Source organism: Schistocerca nitens, chromosome 4 (genome assembly GCF_023898315.1).
Source record: "Schistocerca nitens isolate TAMUIC-IGC-003100 chromosome 4, iqSchNite1.1, whole genome shotgun sequence".
NCBI lineage: Eukaryota > Metazoa > Arthropoda > Insecta > Orthoptera > Acrididae > Schistocerca > Schistocerca nitens.
Window position 1 is genome coordinate 343,436,575 of NC_064617.1, and position 12,738 is coordinate 343,449,312.

General features: G+C 36.3%; 1 protein-coding gene across 1 annotated transcript in view; it reads left to right on the plus strand.

Moving 5' to 3' along the window:
* LOC126252298 (fatty acid synthase-like) overlaps positions 1 to 9,049 on the plus strand; it is a 199,155-nt gene extending 190,106 nt beyond the window's left edge. Inside the window, exon 17 of the mRNA XM_049953180.1 lies at positions 8,735 to 9,049. Coding sequence (XP_049809137.1) covers positions 8,735 to 9,049 — 315 coding nt within the window. The remainder of the gene's footprint in view (positions 1 to 8,734) is intronic.
* The last annotated feature ends 3,689 nt before the right edge of the window (positions 9,050 to 12,738 follow it).

Here is a 12,738-nt window from a genome sequence, read left to right on the forward strand (position 1 = left end):
AAGCCAACCTCGGGGAAGATCAGTTTGGATTCCGTAGAAATGTTGGAACATATGAGGCAATACTGACCCTACGACTTATCTTAGAAGCTAGATTAAGGAAAGGCAAACCTATGTTTCTAGCATTTGTAGACTTAGAGAAAGCTTTTGACAATGTTGAATGGAATACTAGCTTTCAAATTCTGAAGGTGGCAGGGGTAAAATACTGGGAGCGAAAGGCTATTTACAATTTGTACAGAAACCAGATGGCAGTTATAAGAGTCGAGAGACATGAAAGGGAAGCAGTGGTTGGGAAGGGAGTGAGGCAGGGTTGTAGTCTATACCCGATGTTATTCAGTCTGTATATTGAGCAAGCAGTAAAGGAAACAAAAGAAAAATTTGGAGTAGGTATTAAAATCCATGGAGAAGAAATAAAAACTTTGAGGTTTACCGATGACTTTGTAATTCTGTCAGAGACAGCAAAGGACTTGGAAGAGCAGTTGAACGGAATGGATAGTGTCTTGAAAGGAGGATATAAGATGAACATCAACAAAAGCAAAATGAGGATAATGGAATGTAGTCGAATTAAGTTGGGTGATGCTGAGGGAATTAGATTAGGAAATGAGACACTTAAAGTAGTAAAGGAGTTCTGCTATTTGAGGAGCAAAATAACTGATGATGGTCGAAATAGAGAGGATATAAAATGTAGACTGGCAATGGCAAGGAAAGCGTTTCTGAAGAAGAGAAATTTGTTAACATCAAGTAAAGATTTAAGTGTCAGGAAGTCGTTTCTGAATGTATTTGTATGGAGTGTAGCCATGTATGGAAGTGAAACATGGACAATAAATAGTTTGGATAAGAAGAAAATAGAAGCTTTCGAAATGTGGTGCTACAGAAGAATGCTGAAAATTAGATGGGTAGATCACATAACTAATGAGGAGGTATTGAATAGGATTGGGGAGAAAAGAAGTTTGTGGCACAACTTGACTAGAAGAAGGGACCAGTTGGTAGGACATGTTCTCAGGCATCAAGGGATCACCAATTTAGTATTGGAGGTCAGCGTGGAGGGTAAAATCATAGAGGGAGACCAAGAGATGAATACACTAAGCAGATTCAGAAGGATGTAGGTTGCAGTAGGTACTGGGAGATGAAGAAGCTTGCACAGGATAGAGTAGCATGGAGAGCTGCATCAAACCAGTCTCAGGACTTAAGACCACAACAACAACAACAACAACAACAACAACCCCATTCTGCTTATGTGATATCCTAATCCATCCCTATGTCATCCCCACTCACAGTTTTGCCCTCAACAGGTCATTCTGCTGTAGCAACATAGGTGCAAGTCCTGCACCATACACCAACCCACCATCTTCTACTGCAGTCCAGTCACAGGCATTTCCTATCTTATCAAAGGTATAGCCATGTGCAAAAGCAACCATATGATATTACAGCTGTCCTGCAATTACTGTGCAGTATTCTGTGTGAGTATGAAAGTTAAATTAGCTGTCTACCTGAAGCATGCTCACTGCCAAACTAGGCTACCCATATGGTTAACTACTTAGTTGATGAAGATGTTTCTCCCAGTTGCTGAACATACCACATTCCAAAAATCAATTATTTAAACAGTTGCGTCTGTATACATTTCATTTAGAGCAACTCCCTCCCTGTCTTTCCCCTCCTCACTTCTAGAGCAGCAGTTCCTCTGAGTTACATAGGTAAGAAATATCCCTCCAGTTCACCTTCCATTCTTGCTATCCCCTTGGCCTAAATTTACACTAAATCTATTCATACACCTTATTTTTTCCATTCCTCTTCAGTGATTTTCCATCCTATGCGTCCCCTGTTCAGCCCTTGTACTTTGGTTCCTGTAAATGTCATCTACATATTCTTCTGTCTCACATCCTCCCTTCTCAGTCTGCTGACAATTGCCCTTTAATTCAATCCTAATTTTGGTACTGATGCTGAGAGCAACATGTCACCCTCTCCTGCCTTCCAAAATCTACCTAACTTTTTCTTGCTCCACACACTCATACCTCTCCCATTTGCTACACTCCTTTTCTCTTACCCATCCAGCCAGCCTGGGTAACTGCCTGTTAAATAATCAGTATCATTGTAGGTGTGTGCTGTGTACCTGTGTAATCATGAGAATTAGTCATAAAGTTGTCATTATGACCTTGAAAAACAAATCTGTAGCTATGAAAGTTGGTGATGGAATTTGTCTACATATTGACCCTTCAATGGGGTACATGGTCCTCAGCAATGAACAACATAGCACAGACCTCAGTTGTAGAAGTCTGCCTTTTAGCTGTTCAGTAAATGTCCCCTGTCAAAATACAACTTGTTGCCGTTCTGGAAATGCTCACCAAGCAATGGTTTCTTCATCTGAGGAATAAATAAGTAGGGTTGTTGTTATGGAGCAACAACATTCTCTTGGACAGCTTCCTGACTAAAGCAATTATCTCTATTGACTTGAGCCGTGCAGGGTAGCCGAGTGGTCGGAGGTGCCTTGTCACAGTCTGCACAGCTCCCCCCGTTGGAGGTTTGAGTCCTCCTTGGGCGTGGATGTGTCTGTGTGTGTTGTTCTTAGCATAAGTTAGTTTAAGTTAGATTAAGTAGTGTGTAAGCTTAGGGACTGATGACCTCAGCAGTTTGGTCCCATAAGACCTTACCTCAAATTTCCAAAAAATTTTCTATTGTCTCGATACAGCCAAAACCTTCCCTCAACTACTTCAGTTTGATGAGCCTTTCGAATAGTTGGAAGCAGTCATGGAACCCAGCATATGGTGACTTTTGTCATGTTCAAGATGTTGTGCAAGAAAATCAGTTCAATTCAATTCAATTCAATTTATTAGCGTCCTTGTAGTACATCATCGAAATGACACAGGACTTGTCAATAAACATTACAATTTAAAATACATATACATGAAAATTTGTAATTGAATTTACTTGTCACTTAGACATTACAATTTTAATAGAACTTTTAGAACATTAACATAAAAATATATAAAAAAAAAGGTTAGTGATTCTCACCTCAAAGATTATTTACATTCTTACATTAACGCTGTTTCACACTTTCATAGAAACAGCAAGTATTTAAATGTGAGCAATTACACATATTTATTATGTCAGGGAAATATTAACTGCACTTTTATTGTCAACGATTCATAAACTCTTCAATACTGTAAAAACTATTGCTCAATAACATGTTTTTTAATTCTCTTTTAAATATGTACAGTTTTGGTATTATTTTTAGTTCTTTGGGGAGAGCACTGTAGAGGATTTTGGGTTGGTATAGTACACTTTTGTGATACATAGCTGTTTTATGAATTTCTCTGTGGAAATCATTCCTATTCCTTGTTTCGTAGTTGTGAAATTCTCTGTTTAATGTAGAAAATTCCTCGTGTTCTTTTAAGAAACATATGCTTTCATATATGTATAAAGATGGTAGTGTCATGATTTTTAATTCTTTGAAAGCTTGCTTACAAGAGTCTCTATATCCTATACCTTTTATTATTCTGAGTGCCTTCTTTTGTAGTCTAAATGAGTGTTTTGTTAGACTGATGTTCCCCCAAAACTGTACGCCGTATCTTAATAAACTGTGCATGAATGAGAAATAAACACATAACACTGTTTTAATATTACATGAGCTTTTAAGCATTCTAAGTATATAACACGTTTGACTTAATTTTTTGTTCAATGATATTACATGCTTTTCCCATCTTAAGTGTTCATCAAACCATACTCCCAAGAATTTAGTGTATGATGCTTGTTCAATCTTACACTTACCCAGTTTTACTGTAAGGTTAGTTTTTATTTTATTTGTAATATGTCTGAAGTTGATCCACGTTGTTTTTTTGGTATTCACAATGAGTCTGTTTTCATTAAACCATCTGTCTGTTTCGTCTGTTGCTAATGTGACTTTTTCCTGTAAGTCAGCTTCACTATTTGCTTTAACAAACAAACTTGTATCATCAGCAAACAGTACTGCCTCTGCTTCAGATAGTTGACTTGGTAGGTCATTGATAAATATTAAAAACAGTAATGGCCCTAATACAGATCCCTGGGGTACTCCATACAAAACTCTCTCGAATCTTGATGAATATGTCCTATCTGCCTGGCTTATCTCCACCTTCTGATACGTCTGACAGATATGATTCAAACCATTTGTGGGCAACTCCACGTATCCCATAGGCATATAACTTCCTAAGCAGTAACTTATGGTCGATGACATCAAAGGTCTTTGATAAGTCTAAAAACAATCCACAATTTAATTCCTTTCTGTTTATGGAATTTAGAACAAGTTGCAAAAAATTGAAGATAGCTGTTTCAGTTGATTTATTTTTACAGAAACCGTTTTGCACATTAACCAATATTCTATTCTTAATAAGAAATTTGTATAGTCTCTGATACATTATCCTTTCTATTATTTTTGAGAAACCTGACAACATTGATAAAGGCCTAAAGTTACTAACATCATATTTATCACCATTCTTGTAAAGTGGCTTTATAGTAGACATTTTAAGTTTTGATGGAAACACCCCTGTCTTAAAAGATTCATTAATAATTTCAGTGAGATGCGAGGCTATGTTTCTTGCACTTTGCTTAATGACTTTGTCAGGAATCCCATCACACCCACATGACATTTTATTTTTTAACTTATTTATAGCATTTAGTACCTCTGAATCAGTTACTGGATAAAGGAACATTTTCATGTCATTCATGGGTATTTTTACCTTGCTATTGGAATTGCATTTAGTTTGAATTAAATTTATGGCTATCTTCGTGAAATGTTCATTAAATATGTTGGCAATCTGAAGTGGGTCCTTAACAGTTTGACCCCCACTTTTAATGACAAAGCTGTTATCTTTTCTTTTGTGTCTACCTATATTTTTATTTATTACCTCCCAAGTTGATTTCATTTTGTTGTTACCTTTCTCAATATAGGTATCATTATCAAGCTTCTTAGCTGCAATTATTACTTTCTTGTACAGGCTTCTATAACATTTCACATGTGCTTTCAGTACTACATTCTTCCTGGCTGATTCAGTTAACTTTCTGAGAGTGTCTGATGACTTTCTAATCCCCTGTGTAACCCATGTTTTGGTTTTATGTTTAGTTTTGACTCTTTTTATAGGAAAGGCAACATTGAAGCAGTGTTTGTAGCTTTCAAGGAATGAGTCAAACTTTCTGTTGACATCACCACTTCATTCACTACCCCAGTTGTTATTTTCCAGAATGTAATTAAAAATTCTTATGCTGTCATCTTTTATAAATCTCCTTTCTCTGTAATTGTTATTGATAACAGGGTCCTTGTAAGATGTGACATTTAAACTCAATTTCATACCCTTGTGATCCGAGAAACCAGTGTCAATTACTTCAGTGTTATATTCACACTTGTCCTTGTTTATAAATACTTGATCTATTATAGTTTCAGACATATTTCTGCATCTGGTAATTTCATTTACAGTTGCCATCATATTATGACACAAAAACAGATTGCACAGTTGCTGTTGTTTACTACAATCATTCTTAAAGTTAACATTAAAATCACCAAGAACAATTACATTATGTTTAAGTTCATTCAGCAGTCCCTCAAGGTTTTCCATAAAAATGGCAAAGTTGCCCAGTGGTGATCGGTACAAACACACAATAGTAATTTTTAATTTGGTTAGCTCACATATACTGTATTCAAAATCTTTTTCTATGCATTTTAGTTTACATTTAATTTCTTTTGATTCTACCCCTGTCCTAACATAAATACATGTCCCACCCCCTTTATGGTTGATTCTACAAAATTTGCTAATCATTTCAAAATTTGGAATAATTATGCTAGACGCTTGCATTTCTTTTACCTAGTGCTCACTTATGCATAGTATGTTAATGTCTTTTAGATAGTCAGTTAATAGAACTTCTATTTCAGCTAATTTACTTTCTAGTCCTTGCTTTTAGGACTTTTATTGTTTTTTTAGCACTTTGCAATTCATGCAACACACTTTAAAGTAAGATGAAAATAATATAAAAGCAACATAACAAAAAGAAAAGTTTACAAATTAAGAAAGAAGCTGTACAATCAAATGATGAGTTTTCATGCTTAGAGCAGTTGAGGACAACTTGATAAGACGATGGTTTGAAAAGTTCTTGGAACGGAGTAGAACAAAAGGAACTAACATCACTGAAACTTTTTTTGTTTTTCAATGTAGCCTCCTTGCAGATTAATGCACTTGGTCCAACAATGTTCCAGTGCCTTGATCCCACTTTGAAAATGAGTTTCCTCCAGGCCTGCAAAATAGTTGTCAACTCCAGTTATCAATTCTTCGTTTCAAGTGAATCTTCCTCCACCAAGAAAAATTTTCAGTTTTGGGAAGAGAGCAACACTGATGGGGCCATATCAGGTGAATAAGCCAGGTGTGGCAACAATTCATACCTTAGTTCATTTAATTTTGCCATGGTGGTGGCACACGTGTGCAGGTGCAAATTGTCTTGATGGAAGATGACTTTCTTCCTTGCTAAGCCTGGCCCTGTTTTGCATGTCTTTTGTTGCAATTTGTCCAGGAGGTTAGCATAGTATTCTCCAGTAATTGTTTGCCAAGCAGGGAGATAATCTACAAACAGAATCCCCTTCGCATCCCAGAACACTGATGCCATGGCCTTTCTTGCCAACGGAATTGTCTTTGTTTTCTTTGATGTCAGAGAATTAGCATTTTTCCACTGCTTTGACTGTTGTTTTGTCTCTGTGGTATAGTAGTGCACCCAAGTTTCATCTGTGGTCACAAACTGGCACAAAAAATCTTGTTTGTTTCTCCTAAAACAGGCTAAACATTGTTCTGATATGTCCATTCTCATGCGTTTTTGATCCAGCGTCAAGAGTCGCGGCACCCATCTTGCAGATAAGTTTTTCATTTCTAACTCTTCAGTTAAAATGTGATATACCCTTTCAGATGACATCTGGCAAGTGTGAGCAATTTCACGCACTTTCAATCAGCAATCCTCCAAGACCATTTTGTGAACCTTTGCAATGATTTTGTAGTGAGTGACACATCTTGGCCGACCACTGTACGCATCATCATCTAAGGTCTCCCAACCTAATTTAAATTCATTTGTTCCCTAGGCAACAGTTGAATATGAAGGAGCAGAGTCGCCCAGTGTATTCTGGAAATTGGCATGAATGTCCTACGCTTTCACACCTTTCTTTACAAAGTACTTAATCACTGCTCAAATCTCGTTTTTTTTTCCATCTTCACAAATCACTAGATGGGCCACAGAGCCACGTCACCACCACAGCTCTCTTCCAAGAGCACTGATGTAGCACTTGTTTACCGGCAACAGTCCAATGAATATCATGTGAACAACTCGTTGCACTAGTGCTGACGTCTCATGGTGATTTCGAGAACTTTTCGAACCACCTTCGTATATGCAAGAGAAGTTTGTAAAAGAGTACAAATGGCCCTGAGTGCTTTTGTTGAACTGTATAAAATTTTCAGAACTAAAGTTTTTAGATATCTGAAAACGAAATTAACATCAGGTTTGAGGCCTAACACAGACAAAAAGACAGACTGGTATGAAAGACATAATTCTAATGGTGATTGTGGCGATGAAAATGAAATAGAGAATAGGAAAATGAGTAGCATATGTACTAAGGAAACTCACTGCTGGATTCAAAGATATAAGACAAAGCAATGATGATGACATAGTGGGAGGTTGGTAAACAAAATCAGAAAACATGTAAGAATAACATCAATGCCTATCGCTGAAGATAATAATACACTGAAAAGTGTTGAGAACAATGTTCTCCAGCTGATAAATAGCTGACTTATAGAGCAAATTGTGAATCATGAAATAACTTTCTCTTTAAAAAAATAAATAAGAAGAAAGAAAGAAACAATGGTAAAATATAACAGATTTATGACATTCAAAACCAACTGGAAATTGTTTGAAAAATTCAAAAATACCTAGATAACTTTTTAACATAAGTGGCAAGACAATTGGCAAGAAGACGTAATCATGCTTTACAATTTCTTAAAGTCCAGTTGAGTACAGCTTAATCACATGGCTCAGTGGTTGATGCTGACCTTGTATTTAGGAGAAGCAGTGCATGCAGAATTACTGTAAAATTTGTATTTTTTCATGATTTTTCTAAATGTTTTAGTCCAGTTCTGGGTTGATTTGTATAAAAATACAATTATTGACTATAAAATTATGAGAAGGTATGAAATAGTACTTCTTACAAACACACATAAAAACACATGATGCTACCTTAGCTTTTGGTTTCACTAACACCATTTCCTTGGGGAGGAGGGAGGGATGTATTGGGGAAGGTTGAGCAGGAAGATCAATTGACTCAGATCCTGGAATGAGAGCATACCACCTGTTTTGAGGACAAAGAGAGATGAAGATCTTTGCCTCCCCTTGTCACCACAACATTTGTGTCCCTCTCATCCTGGCATCTGAGATATCTGCCCCTCCTTTTCAACCTTCTCCAACCTTCCCCTCTCTTTCCCAAGGAAGAAAGTACTAACAGTTCCAAAAGCTATGGTACTGTTATGTTTGTGTCAGCAGTAGTAAATATTTCAATTCCTGAACGTAAATATTGGCCAGTAATTGTGTCTTTTAATTTTGCACATTTTTACGTGAAGGCAGAAGCCTGTGGAACTATTTCATTATCATGTCATTTAAGTCCACCATCTGATCTAAATAAACTGTGTGTATGTGTGGAAGTTTATAAGTTTTATGAATAATAACATATGTCAATATGTTTTAGGCGAAACTATATCTGATTTGTGAGACAAATTCTACAGAAGAAGCCACAAAACTTGGTACAGAAATAACTGTCTGCAGTAAACCAAAAATAAATGATTATGATCTAGTGCTAACTGATAGTTTAGATCAGAAACGAAGTGTGACAATGAAACATGATGGTTTCATGATTCTACTTTCAAACACTGATAGTCTTCATACAGATATGAAAGTGCTATCAAGAATTTCTTCAAGTGATGGAACATACATATACTTGCTCCAAAAGGAAGTAAGTAAAGTGGTCTTATATGTTGAATATACAAGTATGAATATGAAATGAACACTGTATAAAATGCCATGTTTCTTACATAAGGATGCATGTCTTTAAAAACTCAGTATTTAGTCTTTTACTAACATCTTTAAAAACAGTTGAATCAATCTTTAAGAAAAATCTAACAAAACTTGGAAAGAAATCTCTATTTTCACATTCATTGTGAGATAATTTTTTGGAACAATTTATAATTAATTTAGTCTACAAAACATATCTGAATAAATTATAACTTGATAATAAGTAACAATTTTACTTCGTTTCTCATGAGAATAATCCCGATGTGCACTTCCATGAGTAGTTTTAATATATTATTTGAAATTGATAATTTTTTCTCTTTCTGACTGTCCTGTGAGGTTATGTTATACTGCTAATCTAAATGGACAAGGACATGAATAAGTGATTAAAAACAAGAGCCACTCAATTGATATACGGTATGCCACAGAGAAATGAAGTATGAAACAATCAGTAATTTCTAAAGCCAAGCTAGTATTTTCCATTCAAGATACATAATATTGATTATATCATTACCATCATTGTGGAACTTGGGCCATACTCTTTGCCATGTAGGATATCAATGGCTCCAGGTGACTGGTGCCTGAGAATATGTTACATGGCTGTGCAGTCAGGAAAATATCTTGTCTGCACCAAAACAAGTATCCACACAGACTGTGTGAAGGAATCTGGGTTATCATGAACAGTCAGTTTGGTGACCAATGTTGGCACTTAACATTGGTATGGCAAGAGAGACATGTACACTGACATTTGGTGCAGCCAACAATGTAGTGGGGCATGTGAATGGCACCACATTGTCTTTTCATACAAGTTCCAAATTTATATACAGCAGCACATTTGACCTATCTATCTGTGCAGGATCTGACAAGAACAAATTTTGCCAGATTGCATAAGTCATCATCATATGGGCCCAACACCTGTTGTGATTGTATAGGATGTCATTGGGTATCAATACTACCACTTCTAGTTCACATAGCCAGTAATTTGGACACGAGGTTCAAATGGCTCTGAGCACCATGCGACTTAACATCTATGGTCATCAGTCTGGACGTGAGGGATTACATTTCTAATGTAGTAAGGCCTTGACCATACTGTGCCTGTATGAATGGTATTATATTTCAGCAAGATAACACAAGAGTACTTGTTGCTCTTTCTATCCTGACATACCTTGATACAGAGGGTGTTTGACTGTTGCTCTTTATTTAAAAAGTTCTCCAGGTATTTCACCAAATGAAAACATGTGGTTGTGGGACACAAAATGACTGGCGTGCTACTCCTTGCCAGCCACTACAGTAGATGAACTCAGACATAAAGTTCAAGTAGCACAGAATGATAAAGCAGCACAGAATGATATGCCCATATCTGTCATCCAAACTCCATTTGACTTGACACCCTGCTGCATTAGAGCTACTGCTGCTGCCATGGATGGCAGGTCTGTGTACTAAATTTTGCACTCTCTACCCCAAAATCACCTACAGATTTAATGATCTGTTCTCCCTGGTATACTGTATAAATGTGCAATAACTAATCTCTTATTATTTGCTGTCCTTCCTAGTGTTGCAATTTTAATGGGCTACAGTGTGTATGAAAAATTTTCAGTTGGCCCATGGTTCAGAGTCCTCATTAATTTGTAGGTTCTCTTACAACTTTCTGGGTAAGTTGGTTAAAAGGTCAGAGGAAAGCAACAGTATGCCAACTCTAGTAAAACCATATCTAATAAAGCACTATGGTGTTCAAAGCAACATTCAGGATTATGAAAGCTCCATCTTAGAACTGATGCACAGTCACTGATAATGTATTTGAAAAATGACCTGCAAACATTTATATCAAATCCAACAAATGCAGAAAAGCTATGGCTAAAGCTGATACCAACATAAGACATACCGGTACTCTGTAAAAATATGTGCCAAGTAAAGTACTTCACTATAAAGAATAACAGAGTTAAACTAACAGAGAAAACTTAATGGCAGATCATACCTTCACAACAAGGGTTGTACATGAAGCAAAGACAGATCAGTCAAAAACATAGCAGAAAAACAATGTTCATGTCTTGGTATTCTCCATTACCTGAGTTTGACCAGTGCAAACACTCACAAATTAGAAAAATTTCAAAAAACACATTGGCAGTGCATACACTCACACATTAGAAAGATTTCAATAAAGACATTGGGTATAAAACAACATTTAAGGCTAATCAAAGCAGACTAGACACCAGGCTAATTTGGAATTCATGTTAGTTTTCATTTAATATGCTTTGGAATGTAGCCCATTTCCTAGCTTGTATTTATAGAGAATATCTTATGCAGTGAACAGCCCTGTGTGCCTGGAGAAAGATTACCTGTGTGAAAAGGTTAACAGAACATTTCTGTAGAACTACAGACCAATAATATTAATGTTCATCAGTCACAGGATCCTGGAGTACATTTTAAGCTGGATGATTAAAGAATCATCATGGGCTCAAAGAATCACCTAATTAAAACACAGCTTGCTTTATTAAACATTACCTTGCAGACAGTAGAACCAGCTAAAGAGGTAGAATGTGTGCTAGATGAATCAATGAAGCTTTTGCTGGATTCCAAGAAATAAAGAAAAGGCTGAGATAACCCCTTTAATGGAAAGTGGATAGACGACTCTGTGGAACATGCACAGAAAACACAAATGGATGTAGTTGAGGATTGTAATATATGGAAAGTCTAGAGTAGGCTTTTATCCATCAGTGTGTATCATGTGGCTAGTGATAATGATGATGATGATGATGGTGGTGGTGGTGATAATGGATAAGCAATATGAAATAGACTGAATGTGTAAAATCTGTCACAGGCAAGCCAAATGAGAAATTTGATTAGATGATAGGTTCTGAGAAAATGTGGGAGATCTTTAAGGAAAACCATCTGCAGTATGCTAGTGTGATCAATACTAGAATATACCTGTAACATTTGGAGTCCTCGTGGACTAGGTATGGGAGCATGCATTGAATAATGAGTTCAGAGAAATGCTGCTAGTATTGTAAAATCTCAGTACAGCCCATACAACTGTGCAATGAGAATGTTCAAAGAACTTAAATTGGAATCTCTGGAATAATGGTGCTATTTTTCCCTGCAGAAACATATTATTTAGATTTAGCAAACTGGTTTTCCAGGATGGTTGTGTCTTAATGCTGCTGCCTCTTCTGTATGTCTTGCATAGGGACCATACAAATAAAGTAATATGAAAAGAGTTCATACAGGTTTCATATGGGCATGGACAGAAAAGTGACTCTTGGTATATGTGTGTGTGTGTGTGTGTGTGAAAGTACTTTTAATTCCTTACCTTCACCTACTTTTACTTGTACTTTCATAATATGTAGCAAACATCAGCCACACTCAGTCAAAATGCTGTCTGTATGTTCTTTGTTCTAATATAAAAATGTGAACAATTTTCTCCTGTTCTTTGTAAATACTGAACAAGTTTTCTATTACAATACTGCCTCAGGTAATCCTATAGGCAAAATTGCCAACCTTTTCTTTCACCTTAGATTAAATTATTCAGATTATTGTTCTGACTACTGTGATCTTCACTATATTTGTTCTATATTTTCATACATCCATAAGAGCAGAAGATCCTTTCTGTGTATGGTTTGTGCAATAACTTACAATTAGAATCAGTATCCCACCACCAGAAAATTTTCAACCTTCATATGCCCTTTG